This window comes from Erinaceus europaeus, chromosome 12, assembly GCF_950295315.1.
Source record: "Erinaceus europaeus chromosome 12, mEriEur2.1, whole genome shotgun sequence".
NCBI lineage: Eukaryota > Metazoa > Chordata > Mammalia > Eulipotyphla > Erinaceidae > Erinaceus > Erinaceus europaeus.
In genome coordinates, this window is record NC_080173.1 from 13,620,167 (window position 1) to 13,633,903 (window position 13,737).

General features: G+C 43.8%; 2 protein-coding genes across 4 annotated transcripts in view; one reads left to right on the plus strand and one right to left on the minus strand.

Moving 5' to 3' along the window:
- Positions 1-943, minus strand: part of SRSF2 (serine and arginine rich splicing factor 2) — a 3,200-nt gene extending 2,257 nt beyond the window's left edge. For 2 of the 3 annotated variants that reach the window (XR_009552939.1, XM_007532509.3), the window contains exons 1-2: positions 347-942; positions 1-128 (exon numbers count right to left, since the gene is read on the minus strand). The exon at positions 1-128 is cut by the window's left edge and continues 183 nt beyond it. Coding sequence is in view for 1 of the 3 variants with exons in the window: in XM_007532509.3 (XP_007532571.1) it covers positions 1-128; positions 347-708 (490 nt within the window). In the remaining 2 variants the exon portion in view is untranslated. Of the gene's footprint in view, positions 129-346 lie in introns of all 3 variants that reach the window. The other variant, XR_001601715.2, reaches the window with a different exon arrangement.
- A 259-nt stretch (positions 944-1,202) lies between these two features.
- Positions 1,203-13,737, plus strand: part of MFSD11 (major facilitator superfamily domain containing 11) — a 35,397-nt gene continuing 22,862 nt past the window's right edge. Inside the window, exons 1-8 of the mRNA XM_007532507.3 lie at positions 1,203-1,738; positions 1,854-2,024; positions 2,540-2,595; positions 5,417-5,524; positions 6,195-6,274; positions 6,385-6,481; positions 8,416-8,474; positions 9,362-9,506. Coding sequence (XP_007532569.1) covers positions 1,929-2,024; positions 2,540-2,595; positions 5,417-5,524; positions 6,195-6,274; positions 6,385-6,481; positions 8,416-8,474; positions 9,362-9,506 — 641 coding nt within the window. The 5' untranslated portion in view covers positions 1,203-1,738; positions 1,854-1,928. The remainder of the gene's footprint in view (positions 1,739-1,853; positions 2,025-2,539; positions 2,596-5,416; positions 5,525-6,194; positions 6,275-6,384; positions 6,482-8,415; positions 8,475-9,361; positions 9,507-13,737) is intronic.

Below are 13,737 nucleotides of genomic sequence, written 5' to 3' on the forward strand. Positions count from 1 at the left end.
TGGACTTGGAGGTGGATCGCGATCTCGAGCGAGTGCGGGACCGGGACTTGGAGCGGCTGTAGCGCGATCGGCTCCGAGACCGGGAGCGGCTGCGACTCCTCGAGCGGCTGCGGCGACGCCGCCTGGGGCTGCGGGCGGGAGCGAGCCGAACGTCAGGGTGCCGGCGTCGGGCCGCGCCCCGCCCGCGTGCTCCCGCCCGCCCAGGCCGCCATTATCTCGCCGCCAGACGCCATTTCCCTGGTCGCGAGCCGGCGGCCCCCGCCCTCCCGCCACCACGTGTCTCCACAGATCTTTGTGAGGCGGCGACCCGGCACCCCCGCCCCCCCCCGGAGCTGCCCCCACTTACCTGCGACTCCGGCGTCCGTAGCCGCCACCCCCGTACCTGCGGGGCGGCGGTCCCCGCCGGCTGTGGTGCGAGTCCGGGGGCCGGCCGTAGCGCGCCATCTGCACCCGCAACTCGCGGCCGTCCAGCACGGCGCCGTCCATGGCGTCCATGGCGTCCTCGGCGTCGCGCTTGTCGTGGAAGCGAACGAAGGCGAAGCCGCGAGACTCCTTGGTGTAGCGGTCCCGCGGGATGTACACGTCGCCGACGCGCCCGTACTTCTCGAAGACACGCCGCAGGGTGTCCGGCGAGGTGCGGTAGGTGAGGTTGTCCACCTTGAGGGAGGTCATGCCCTCCACATCGGGAGGCGGGCGACCGTAACTCATGGCCCTGGCGAGGCGGCCCGCGGCCCGCGACTGCGCGCTGACCAACTAACGCTCTGGGAGTGCCCGCGCGCTCCGCCGGCGCGGCGGCGGTTTCCCCGGGTGGAGTCGGCCCTAGGCCGCGCCTCTCTAGTGGCAGTCAGTTCCCGCGTGGAAGCACTCCGGAAAGGCCAGACGCGAACCACACAGAAGAAAGACACGCCAACTCCACCGGGGAGACAACTGGGGCGGCGGGCGGTTCCAAGGCCTATTTATATCCACCCCCACAAAATGGCGCCCGCGCCACCCGGAAATGAATCTTCCGATTGGTTGACTCCTCCACGCCACGCCCTGTCGCGCCCGCAAGCCCTCGCCTCTACCCGGCGCGCCTGCGCAGGATCAGGCGGGCGGGCCGAAAAGCGCGCAGTCACTGCTGCTGGGAGGGGGGGAGGGAAGCGGCCTTCGCGGGCAGTTGGAAAGCCCGCGAAACGCTCTTTCCGGTTAGGAGTCTGTGGAGGCTGGAGGAAGAGGAGGTACTCCCCTCCAGGGCTCCGCCTTCCTTTCCGTGCCTATACTCGAGTTCCACGCAGCTGTTGGACTTGGACTTCAACCTCGCCTTCAGTCGAGGGGCTACACCTCCCCCCCCCCGCTTTCCTTTGTGCCCCGCACCTCTTCGGACCCCGTTACGTAGTCTCCAGACCCCCCTCCCACAGTCCCTGAGTAGTCTCGGCAGGTTTCACACACACATTCCGTTTCGCCCGGTCCCACAGGCGCGGCCTATTCCCTCCCCTTGACGGGGCGCGGTAGTCTTGCGGTGCGTACGCACGTTCCGCACCTCCCAGGACTACATCTCCCAGCGGCCCGCGCGCCGCAGCGCGGTCACGTGACCCGACCGCCTGACCCGCCCTCAAGTCCGGCGCGGGCGGGGTCACGCTGCCGGGTGCAGCTGCTCTCCTTGGGTTTCCTAATCCCACTTCGCGGGCGGTGCGGCGCTTCTCCAGGAGTTGGGCGCTTCCCTCACGCAGACCGTGTCCTAGGAATGTCCTAACTGCCCGTGAGCGGGAACTTCACCCGAAGCCCGGGATCTGATCCAAGGACTGGAAGTTGACAGCTCAGCTGTGCAGCTACTGCATCTGCCGCCGCCTCTCACCCTCTCTTTCTTTCCTCAGGCTTGTCCGAGGCTTCGCCCCGTGGAGAGCTGACTGCCCTGGGCTGCAGTTGACCTCCGACAAAGTCAAGCCAAAATGTCCCCGGAATCTAAAAAGCTTTACAACATCATAATTTTAGGAATTGCCTTTATGTTTATGTTCACCGCCTTTCAAACTTGTGGAAATGTGGCGGTGAGTGGGATTTTTTTCCCTCCCTTCTTTGAACTATTCTGATACGTCCCGAAACCCCTAATAAAGGTCGATGGCATCTAATAGCGCGTTTAAGCTGCACCTCTTATCTTCTCTCCTCCCTCTTCTTTATGATGAGGTCTGACTTTATGCCAAACGATTTCTGGCTACGTGGGGGTGTTAGACACTAACGCTTGTTTCTCAGGTTTGACCTAGGGTTTGGATGTCGATTTATTGACTGTACTTCTTTTATGTATTAAACTCTGTGTTGCTTCTTGGATAGTCAGGAAAATCAAAATCCAAGACATGGTTACAGTTGATTCTACTCTGCCAGTCCTTGGCTACTTTCTGTTTTGTCGTACGTTTTTTCATAGATTTATTTTCCCTCTTCATCTACTCTTTAGTCTTAGACACTGAGCATCATGAATGTTACTTTCTTCTTGCTATTTGGAGACAAATTTTCCGGGGAATGGGAGACTGCAAAACGTTTTTATTGATTAGTTTTATCTTTTACATAGCAAACTGTCATCAGGAGCTTAAATAGCACAGATTTTCACGGCAGTGGATACACCAGGTATTGTACCCAATGATTGCTTTTACTTTATAGATACCTGCTACCTGTAGTTGCTTAAATTGTATCAGAATCAGGGATAATAAAATAGTACGGTTGGATTAGTGATGACTGCTCTGCTTTATGATGGTGCCAGGCTTTGAACCTAGGACTTAATAGCCTTGGGCCTGAAAGTGTTTTTGCATAACCAATATGCTATATGCCAGGTCTTGATTTTTTAAAATTTTCTTGATATTTAGATTAGTGTAGATCTCATATTGATTCAGACACTGGAGTCCTGCCTTCCCAATTTAATTAGACACGTTGCTGCTGTGAGCCCAGTTTTGCTTAGATGGTGCTTGTCAAGTGTTTGACACAAGGCCTGGCATTAAGTAAGCACTCAAATACGGTCATAATTATATTTTCCACTTTAAACAAAAGGTGTGTATATGATTTTTGTAGCATTTGGTATTTGTTTTCTTTCTCTTTTCTTCTTCTTTTTTTTTTTTTTGCACCCAGAGTAACTTTCACAGTACCACTGTTCAACAGTCTCTCCTAGCTGACATCTTTCTTTCTTCCACCATTTATTTATTCATTTATTTATTTCACAGAGAGGGGAAAGAGGTAAGAGTGAAAGATACCTCAGCACCAGCTCACCACCCAGGGAGCTCCCCTAAGTGGCATCCATAGTGGTGTTTGGGCTCGAATCCAGCCCTTGCTATAGCATACGCTTTATGGGACGAGCTGTTTCCTGCCCCAATGCCCATTTTCCTTAGTCATAATTAATCCTACTTTTTTTTTTTTTTTTTTTGTAATGTTTTGTCTTTGCCTATAATCTAAATAGCAAGTGAGCTTACATCTGGAACTTGAGAGTCACAGAAGCCAAAAAGCATTTTACTTTGGACTTTTGTTCAATAAATAGCGGCTAGTAATGAATTCAACACCCTCAAACTGTTTTGTTTTTTTTTTAAAGATTATTTATTTATTATAAAGGTAGGAGAAGACAGAAAAAAAACCAGACATCACTGTGTTGCCAGGGACTGAACTCAGGACTTCATGCTTGAGAGCTCAGTGCTTTTTTTTTTTTTTTTTTGCCTCCAGGGTTATTGCTGGGGCTCGGTGCCTGCACCATGAATCCACTGCTCCTGGAGGCTATTTTTTCCCCCTTTTGTTGCCCTGGTTGTTTTATCGTTGTTGTAGTTACTATTATTGTTTTTTATTGCTGTTGTCATTGTTGGATAGGACTGAGAGAAATGGAGAGAGGAGGGAGAGACGAGGGGAGAGAAAGATAGACACCTGCAGACCTGCTTCACAGCCTATGAAGTGACTCCCTTGCAGGTGGGGAGCCGGGGGCTCGAACCATGATCCTTAAGCCGGTCCTTGCACTTTGTGCCACCGAGAGCTCAATGCTTTATCTGGCTGTGCCACCCTCAAAATGCTTTTGCTCACATTTTACTACAAGACATTTTGTACTGGCGTTGGTTATAAAATGTAGAATAGTTGGATAATGTTAACATAAGGCCAGTAGATTGACTTGAATGAATTCCTGTTTAAGCAAGTTCTACCCTTGTGGTTATTTATAGCAGGGGAATGCCTTGCAGTTGCCAGGAGTTGTACAGGCACTGTGTAGAGCAGACTGGTTGATTAGAGCCTCTGGAGTCCATTTGTGAGGATGAGCTAGGGCTCCACTGTTAGCCAGCTATGGAGCTTGACTTTTGGCAAATTACATAACCCCTGTTTCAGTTTTCTTCCCTTTTTTCTTTAAAACTTTAAAAAATATTTTTTTATTTATTTATTCCCTTTTGTTGCCCTTGTTTTGTTGTTGTCAGTTTTCTTTTCTATAAAATAAGACAATGCCCTGTTTATGGAGATGTTAGTATAAAAACAGAAAATAGATCACTAGTTCTTAGTACAGTAGCTAGTATATGTTGTAGGTTAGCTACCACTATGATTTACTGGTACATTAAAAACATTTCAGAACTGGTCAGCTAGTTCCTGGGAAAGTGCCTGCTTTACTACACAGGGACCCAGGTTTGATTCCAGCCTCCACCAGATTGAGGGGACCTTCGGTGGTGTGCTACCTTTCCCACTCTGTTTCTCACTGTCTGAAAAGGCTGGCCCAAAGTGATGATCTACCGTGATAACAAAACGAGAGAGAGAAACAGCGAGAGAAATTGGTTCTTGCCCTGATTGAGAGAGAGAGATAGCAAGAGAAATTGGTTCTTGCCCTGATTGAGGAAGTAGCTCAATTGGTAGACATCAGACTTGAGTGCTTAAAGGTTCCAGTTCAAATCTGATCCCCAGCTTGGGTCCTCTGGCATCTCTCTCATAAGTAATAAAATCTATCTTCAAACAAATGAAAATAGTGGCCAGAGAGATAGTTTGCCTGGGAGGGTGCTTGAACCCCCATAGACCATGTGGGAATGCTGTGGCACAGGGAGAAGCTTGAGCACTGTGGTATCTCTCCATCTTTGTCTCTGTGTCAGAAAAAGTCAGCTCACAGCAGTGAAACCCCGGTGACAAAAAAGTGTCACCCAGCTAATTAATGATGGAGCTGGGGATCCTACAAAGCAGCTTTGTCCTGGGGGGTGGTGGGCAGGGAGTAAAATAATAACCATTTTGTCCCAGACAAACTGATTCAGAGACGGCGATGAGACTTGGTATTTTGTACAGTGAAAACGTTCATATGGCCATTCAAGTTAATGACATAGTTGTCATCCATTCTGACTAAAGAATATGAATACACGTTGTCAAAAAGTCTAGATGAAGTAAATTCGAAAAATAACCTTTGAAACGGTGTTCTAAAGAGAGTTTATTTCCTCCCTTGTGTGTGTTATGTGTACAGCATGGCCATAATTTATGGAGTGTTTTCTGCTTCAAATTTGATTACGCCATCAGTGGTTGCCATTGTGGGACCTCAACTGTCTATGTTTGCTAGTGGTTTGTTTTACAGGTGAGTTGTACTCTTCTTTTACTCATTTACTTAGAAGAGTATTTATTTATTTTTTACCAGAGCATTGTTCAGCTCTGGCTTATGGTGGTCCTGGGGGTTGAATCTGGGACCTTGGAGCTTCAGGCATGGGAATCTTGCATAACCACTATGCTACCTCCCTGGTCACCTTCTGCCTCTTCTAATAAACTTTAAACCAGGACTTGATTGAATATAGTTTGTAACTTTGAGATGACCTGTCATTCAGGGATAGCATCTAGTTTTATTAATGTGGTGGGATATGTGCATATTTGATTTTGTTCTGTTTCAAGAAAAAAATAAAATGAAAAATCTTTCTTTGGAGGTGTTCCCATGAAGTATTGTTATTTTACACCAAGTTGACTACTGGGAATTCAAATAAATTAGCTAAAGTTTTCTTGTGATCTATACAACTATAGTCTTTTCCTGTCCTAAGCCATAGATCATACCACCTGCAAGCCTCATCCGTGTCAGATTTTTACAAATTTGAGAAAACCAGTGAAGAAATGAACAAATGACATCTGTCCTTTTACCCAGTACAAGGAAATCCTCTACAGGTGGAATTTTCAGAGGGCCATCAGATTCCTGGAAGGCATGACTGGCATTCTGTTTCAGGTGTTGTTTGACTATAATACGTTGACCTGTTATATTTTAGCATGTACATTGCCGTTTTTATCCAGCCTTTCCCATGGTCCTTCTACACAGCCTCGGTTTTCATTGGAATTGCAGCTGCTGGTAAGGATTTTGATCTTTTCTGTAACTTAATCTAGGAGTATCATTTTTGTGCTTAGTATGCAAAGCTAAGTGATTTCATCCCTTTGATAAACTTTTGGTTTGAATCTTAGTGCTTTGGACAGCACAAGGAAATTGCCTGACAATAAACTCAGATGAACTCACTATTGGAAGGAACAGTGGAATCTTTTGGGCACTCTTGCAGTCTAGGTAATAATCCTTTTGGAACTTGCATTTAATTTTTTTTTTTTCCAGAACACTGCTCAGCTCTGGCTTACGGTGGTGCTAAGAATTGAATTTGGGACATTTGGCACCTCAGGAATGGAGGGCTCTTTGTATAACAATTATGCTATCTCCCCAGCCTGAATCACACATTTTTTTTAGACATCTGTTGTATTGGAAATTCAGATCTCCCATGTTACATGACTTAAGCTCCTAGCTGCATATGATGTAGATTGAAAATTTTATAAAATTAAAATATGTTAGACCTACTTCATTGAAACTTACGACTAATAGATAGGAAGTATTATTAGCCACTGCATATTTAGAATCTGTAAATTTCAGAGACTAGTGAGTTCTTATTTACTTTCAATAATCCTTACAACTTCATGAAATGAGGAGACATTTATTCTAGATATTGAAAATAGTGGCTTAGTTAAATTAATTAGTCTGATTTAAATCATTGGAGTTATCTGGATTCCAAAGGCCATATTCATTCCAGGCAGCTATATTATTGACAGGTATATTCATAACAAGAAGTGGCATTATAATTATAGGGGACTGGGGAGATAGCACAATGGTTACACACAAGACCTTCATGCCTGAGGCACCAAAGTTCCCAGGTTCAAATCCCACCATCACCATTAGCCAGTGCTGAGCAGCACTCTAGCTAAAACAAACAAAAACTATAATTATAGTAACCCTGAAATGTTATACTTTGTGATACATGTTCTAAGAAAAATATTCCATACCCTACTTCTTGTTAGTAGATAAATCAACTTGAGAGAAAATCAACAATAACAAAAATTTTCAAACATGTATTTATTCACGAGAGAGAGAAGCAGAGTATCACTCTGGCATGTGCAGTACCAGTAATTAGAGCTCAAAACTCAGGATTTCATGCTTTACAATCCAACACAATTCCCTGTGCCACTTTCCAGGCCACAATAACAAAATACATTTTAAAGGAAAAAATATAGTATCTGTCATGGAATCTGCCCTGAAGACTTACTTTCAGGAACAGTACTCCAGATTTTTGGCCTTGATATTATTTATTTATTTTATTATTTCTACTTTATCTTATTTATTTATGTTGCCAAACCATCTTCACCTCTGATGAGCTGTTGACTGGCTACCGAAGAAGGGCAAACACTAGAAGAAGAAGAAGAAGATGAGCTCTAGTGTGGGCTATTGACCCTGGGACTGTAGGGCCTCAGCATGAAAGTCTTCTGTAACTCCTCCTCTTTGCCTTGATAAATCTTAACGAATGCCAAGTATTTAGTCATTAGAATGTATTAAGAAACCTGCATATAAATTAATATTTCCTTCTCCTAGATTAAGTGTCTGATTAGTAGCAGATAATAACATTTTTTAATAGTCTTTCAAACACAGGATTTTAGGAATAGTGTCAGTTTATTTTCAAGTAGTTATTTCCAGAGTTGCAATAAATCACATGTCCCAGTGTGAGTCAAGTAGTCTCTGAAGGGTAGTTCTGAATCAGATTACAGTCACGTGGCAAGAGATTGAATTCCTCCGGTCAGTTAAGCTTTTTAGAGTAAGGTGGACTTGATACTTCTAAATGATTTAAGACAGGTAGATAATTTTAAAATCTCTCTTTTAAACCTTTATTTATTTTAAGATGTATTTGTTTGTTAACATAAGAGAGAGAGCCAGAGCATCACTCTGGCATGTGTGATCTGGGGAATGAAATCAGGACTTCATGCTCCTGAGCCCAATACTCCAGCTACTGCACCATCCCTCAGGCCACACAGCCTACTTTTTATTTTAAAATAAGGCAGAGAGTAACGAGAGAAACAATCCAGAGTAATGCTCTGGTTTTTTTTTTCTTATGGTAATAAAATATTTTTTAAAAAATCTATAAATATGAAATAATTTCCCAGTATCTTGTATCTTTTCTTCCCCAGCTTGTTCTTTGGAAATCTCTACATATATTTTGCTTGGCAAGGGAAAACTCATATATCAGGTTTGTTTCATTCACTTTGCTTTGTTTAGATACATACAAAGTATAATCGTTCCACAAAAACACTTAATACTACTTTGTTGAAATTGCTCTTGTGAACTTTGGTATCTTAAGTTTTCTCAGATTTTAGCCTTTAGAAACCTTTTTCCTTAGATTAAATTCTCAGAGTATTGTAATTTATGCCTGTTTTCCAAATAGCATATAAGATAACCTGTGAGAAAGTTATTCTATGAATGAGTGTCCTAGTTGCTGGTCAGACTTCTGAACTCCTAACTTCTTGCTTTCATTATTGTTATTACTATTTACCAGAGTACTACACACCTCTGGCTTATGGTGGTGCAGGGGATTTGACCTGTGACTTTAGAGCCTCAGACATGCAAGTCTTTTGCATACCCATTATGCTATCTTCCCTACTCCTTGATTGTTTTGTCTCTATACTTTGTCAGTTAAAAGAATATCAAGTTCTTTGTTCACCTGGTAGAAGTCATACTTAGCATATGTGAGAACCCAGGTTCATGCCCCCAGCCTCCACATGGAAGCACCATGCAAAGGGGAAGCTTCGCAAGCAGTGGAGCAGTGCTGTGGCGTCTCTTCTGTTTCTTTCTCTTGTTGTCTCTTACTCGCTAAATAAAAATGTAGTCCACTGGGAGTGGAGCAAATCCCCCCCCCAAAAAAAAAATATATATATATATAGCATCTTTTTCTTTTGGCTTTTTTTAGTATTTCTGTAACTCAAAGAGAAAAATCAGCACATCCTACTTATCTTCTTGTCCTAGACTTGCTGATAAGGTAAAATGAAAACTTAGTGAGGAAGTGTATAGCATAATGCTAAATTCTGGAATGGTTGGTATGGTCAGCACTATTTACTTTCTTCCCTTTTGCTTCCCTAGAGAGTGACCGAAGAACAGTGTTCATTGCCCTGACGGTGATTAGCCTTGTGGGGACAGTTCTTTTCTTTCTCATTCGGAAACCAGATTCTGAAAATGTCCTGGGAGAAGATGAGTCTTCTGATGACCAGGACATGGAGGCCAACGAGTAAGAAATTGAAAGCACTCCACTTTATTTCATTTTCAAATGTATTTTGAGGAGAGCTAATCTAGAGAGCACCTCTTTATAGCCCCGACTAATATTTGATGATCTGAGGGGGAAGTTTTTTTTCCTGATTTTTTTTTTTATTGGGGAATTAATGTTTTACATTCAACAGTAAGTACAATAGTTTGTACATGTGTAACATTCCCCAGTTTCCCATATAACAATACAACCCCCACTAGGTCCTCTGAATCCTTCTTGGACCTGTATTTTCCCCACCCACCCACCCCAGAGTCTTTTACTTTAGTGCGATACGCCAATTCCATTAAGGTTCTACTTGTGTTTTCTTTCTGATCTTGTTTTTCAACTTCGGCCTGAGAGAGAGATCATCCCATATTCAACCTTCTGTTTCTGACTTATTTCACTCAACATGATTTTTTTCAAGGTCCATCCAAGATCGGCTGAAAACGGTGAAGTCACCATTTTTTACAGCTGAGTAGTATTCCATTGTGTATATATACCACAACTTGCTCAGCCACTCATCTGTTGTTGGACACCTGGGTTGCTTCCAGGTTTTGGCTATTACAAATTGTGCTGCCAAGAACATATGTGTACACTTTTTGGATGGATATGTTGGGTTCTTTAGGATATATCCCCAGGAGAGGAATTGCAGGATCATAGGGTAGGTCCATTTCTAGCCTTCTGAGAGTTCTCCAGACTGTTCTTCACAGAGGCTGGACCAATTTGCATTCCCACCAGCAGTGTAGGAGGGTTCCTTTGACCCCACACCCTCTCCAGCATTTGCTGCTGTTACCTTTTCTGATGTATGACATTCTCACAGGAGTGAAATGGTATCTCGATGTTGTCTTGATTTGCATTTCTCTGACAATCAGAGACTTGGAGCATTTTTTCATGTGTTTCTCGGCCTTTTGGATCTCTTCTGTGGTGAATATTCTGTCTATATCCTCTCCCCATTTTTGGATGGGGTTATTTGTTGTCTTGTTGTTGAGTTTGGCAAGCTCTTTATATATGTTGGTTATTAAACGCTTGTCTGATATATGGCATGTAAAGATCTCCCATTCTGTGAGGGGTTTCTTGGTTTGGGTAGTGGTTTCTTTTGCTGTGAAGAAGCTTTTTAATTTGATGTAGTCCCATAGGTTTATACTTGTCTTAGTCTTCTTTGTAATTGGATTCGTTTCATTGAAGATGTCTTTAAAATTTATGCGGAAAAGAGTTCTGCCAGTGTTTTCCTCTAAGTATCTGATAGTTTCTGGTCTGACATCCAAGTCCTTGATCCACTTGGAATTTACTTTTGTATTTGGTGAAATACAGTGGTTCCGTTTCATTCTTCTGCATGTTTCAACCCATTGTTTCCAACACCATTTGTTGAAGAGACTCTGCTTTCCCCATTTAATAGTCTGAGCCCCTTTGTCAAAGATTAGATGTCCGTAGGTGTGTGTGGGGGGGAAGTTTTTAAAAAAATATTTATTCCCTTTTGTTGCCTTTTTTAAAAAATATTTTATTATTGTTGTTGTTGTTGATGGCATCGTTGTTGAATAGGACAGAGAGAAATGGAGAGAGAAGGGGAAGCCAGAGAGGGGGAGAGAAAGATAGACATCACAGACCTGCTTCACCATTTGTGAAGTGACCCCCCCCCGCGCAGGTGAGGAGTGGGGGTCTTGAACCGGGATCCTTATGCGGGTCCTTGGCGCTTTGCGCCACCTGAGCTTAACCCACTGCGCTACCGCCCGACTCCCGAGGAGGAAGTTTTAAGGCAAATCAGATGAGGAAGAAGATACAGAGGAACTGAGAGGGAGGAAGAAGAAAAAGAAAGGTAGCCTGAAGCAGGGAACATGGGAAAAAGACTTATAGGTCATTTAAATTTCATCTGTGAGTGCCCTTGCTGAGTGTGTGACCCTGCAGAGCAGCAGTAGTTCCCTTAGTCTGTCTCACTAGGCCTCAATTTCATCAGACAATTCACTGACATCCTAACAGGAAACTATCTTGGTCCTCAGTTGCCTTTCCTTCCTTCCTTCCTTCTTCCTTCTTCCTTCCTTCCTTCCTTCCTTCCTTCCTTCCTTCCTTCCTTTTTCTTTCCTTCTTTCTTTCTTTCTTTCCTTTTTTTTTTTTCTAATTTCCTTATTGGATGATTAATATTTTACAGTGAACAGTAAAATACAATACTTTGTACATGTGCAACATTTCTGGTTTCCACATAACAATTCAACCCCCACTAGGTCCTCCTCCACTATCATGTTCCAGGAGCTGAGCCTTCAGCTCAGGAGCCTTTTACTTTGGTGCAATATCTTTTTTTAGCCAGAGCACTGCTCAGCTCTGGCTTATGGTGGTGCAGGGATTGAACCTGTGACTTTGGTGCCTTAGGAGTCTCTTTGCATAACCCCTGCTCTAGTTACTTTTCCTTTAGTGCAGCCATGAGATTATGCTGCATGAGTGATACCAGTAATTGACTGAGCCCTCAGCAGAGATGAGCCGGAGTTACACCCATGATCTTATGTGTGGGACCTGGTTCCTCACCAATCTGTGCAGCTGGTTTTCCATAAAGTCAGGTCAGGTTCAAACTGGGAAAGCAGTTTTGTTGTTTGTTTTGTTTTTTGTTCAAGATTTATATATGGGGCAAGAGAGCTAGTATCACGGTTATGCAAAGATACTCCATGCCACTTACTCCAAAGTCCCCCAGGTTCAATCCCCCATACCACCACAAATCAGAACTATGCAGTGTTCTGGTATATATATATATATATATGTGAGAGAGAGAATATCAGAACCGGGGCATCACTCTGGCACATGTGATGCAGGGGATTGAACTTAGGACCTCATGCTTGATAGTCTTAACTGTCATGCCCTACTGGGTGAACTATTTTTTGCCCCTTTGTATGTAGCATTTTGTGTGTGTTTTTTTTTTTTTAATTCTCAGAGGGCTTAAAATTCTCCAGTCACAGAATCAGTAAACATTCAAAATTGGCATTGCATTTTTTTAAAACAAAGAGAGAAATTGCTTCAGTTTGAATCTATATATTATGTAGCATTTAGATGTAATATAAAGCCCATATGTTTATTATGTATATAAGCAGATATGTATTATACTTTTTTTTTTTTTTTTTTTTGACCAGAGCACTGCTCAGCTCTGGCTTATGGTGGAGCGGGGGACTGAACCTGGTGCTTTGGAGCCTCAGGCATGAGAGTCTTTTTTGCATAACCACTGTGCTATCTACCCTCTGCCCTACGTATGTATTTTTTTTTTTTAATTTAAGAAAGGAGACATTAACAAAACCATAAGATAAGAGGGGTACAGTTCCACATAATTCCCACCACCCGATCTCCATATCCCATCCCCTCCCCTGATAGTTTTCCCATTCTCTATCCCTCTGGGAGTATGGACCCAGGGTCATTGTGGGTTGCAGAAGGTGGAAGGTCTGGCTTCTGTAATTACTTCCCCGCTGAACATGGGCATTGACTGGTCGATCCATACTCCCAGTCTGCCTTTCTCTTTCCCTAGTAGGGTGTGTCTCTGGGGAAGCGGAGCTCCAGGACACATTGTTGGGTTGTCTGTCCAGGGAAGTCTGGTTGGCATCATGCTGGCATCCGGAACCTGGTGGCTGAAAAGAGAGTTAACGTACAAAGCCAAACAAATTGTTAAGTAATCATGGACCTAAAGGCTGGAATAGTGCAGATGAAGTGTTGGGGGGTATTCCCTGCAGGCTCTTGTGTACTTCTGCTTTCAGGTATATATTTTTCCCTAGTTTATGGGCATGTGTGAACATATGCTCTATCTCAGGGGACCTGGACTATATCTAGGTTTGGGGACTTTATTGGGGAGTGGACCACCTGGAATGGAATTAGAGAATACTATGAAAGGAAAGGTCTCACCCGAGTGATGAAGCTGAAGGGTTGTCATTCCACACCTGAAGTCTCTGGATACAGTCTGAAGTGAAGCATGCTGGGGTGGCACTCGTTGCGTTGATTGGGTTGCGATCCGAGGATGCAATATTATTTGATTTGAATTGAGAGAAACATGTAAGAAAGTGGGCCCCACCTTAAGGTTCCAGGACTGGGGGAATATAGGCTCTATAGTGGAAATGTGAGGTTCCTGCTGTCTTAGGGTTCAAGAAGACAATGGATAGTTATTGTTATCATCACATTATTTGGTGATTGGGTTAACTTTGAAAAGTCCCTTTGTTAGGGTTTGGGGTATAATACCCAGCATCTTGTATATAGC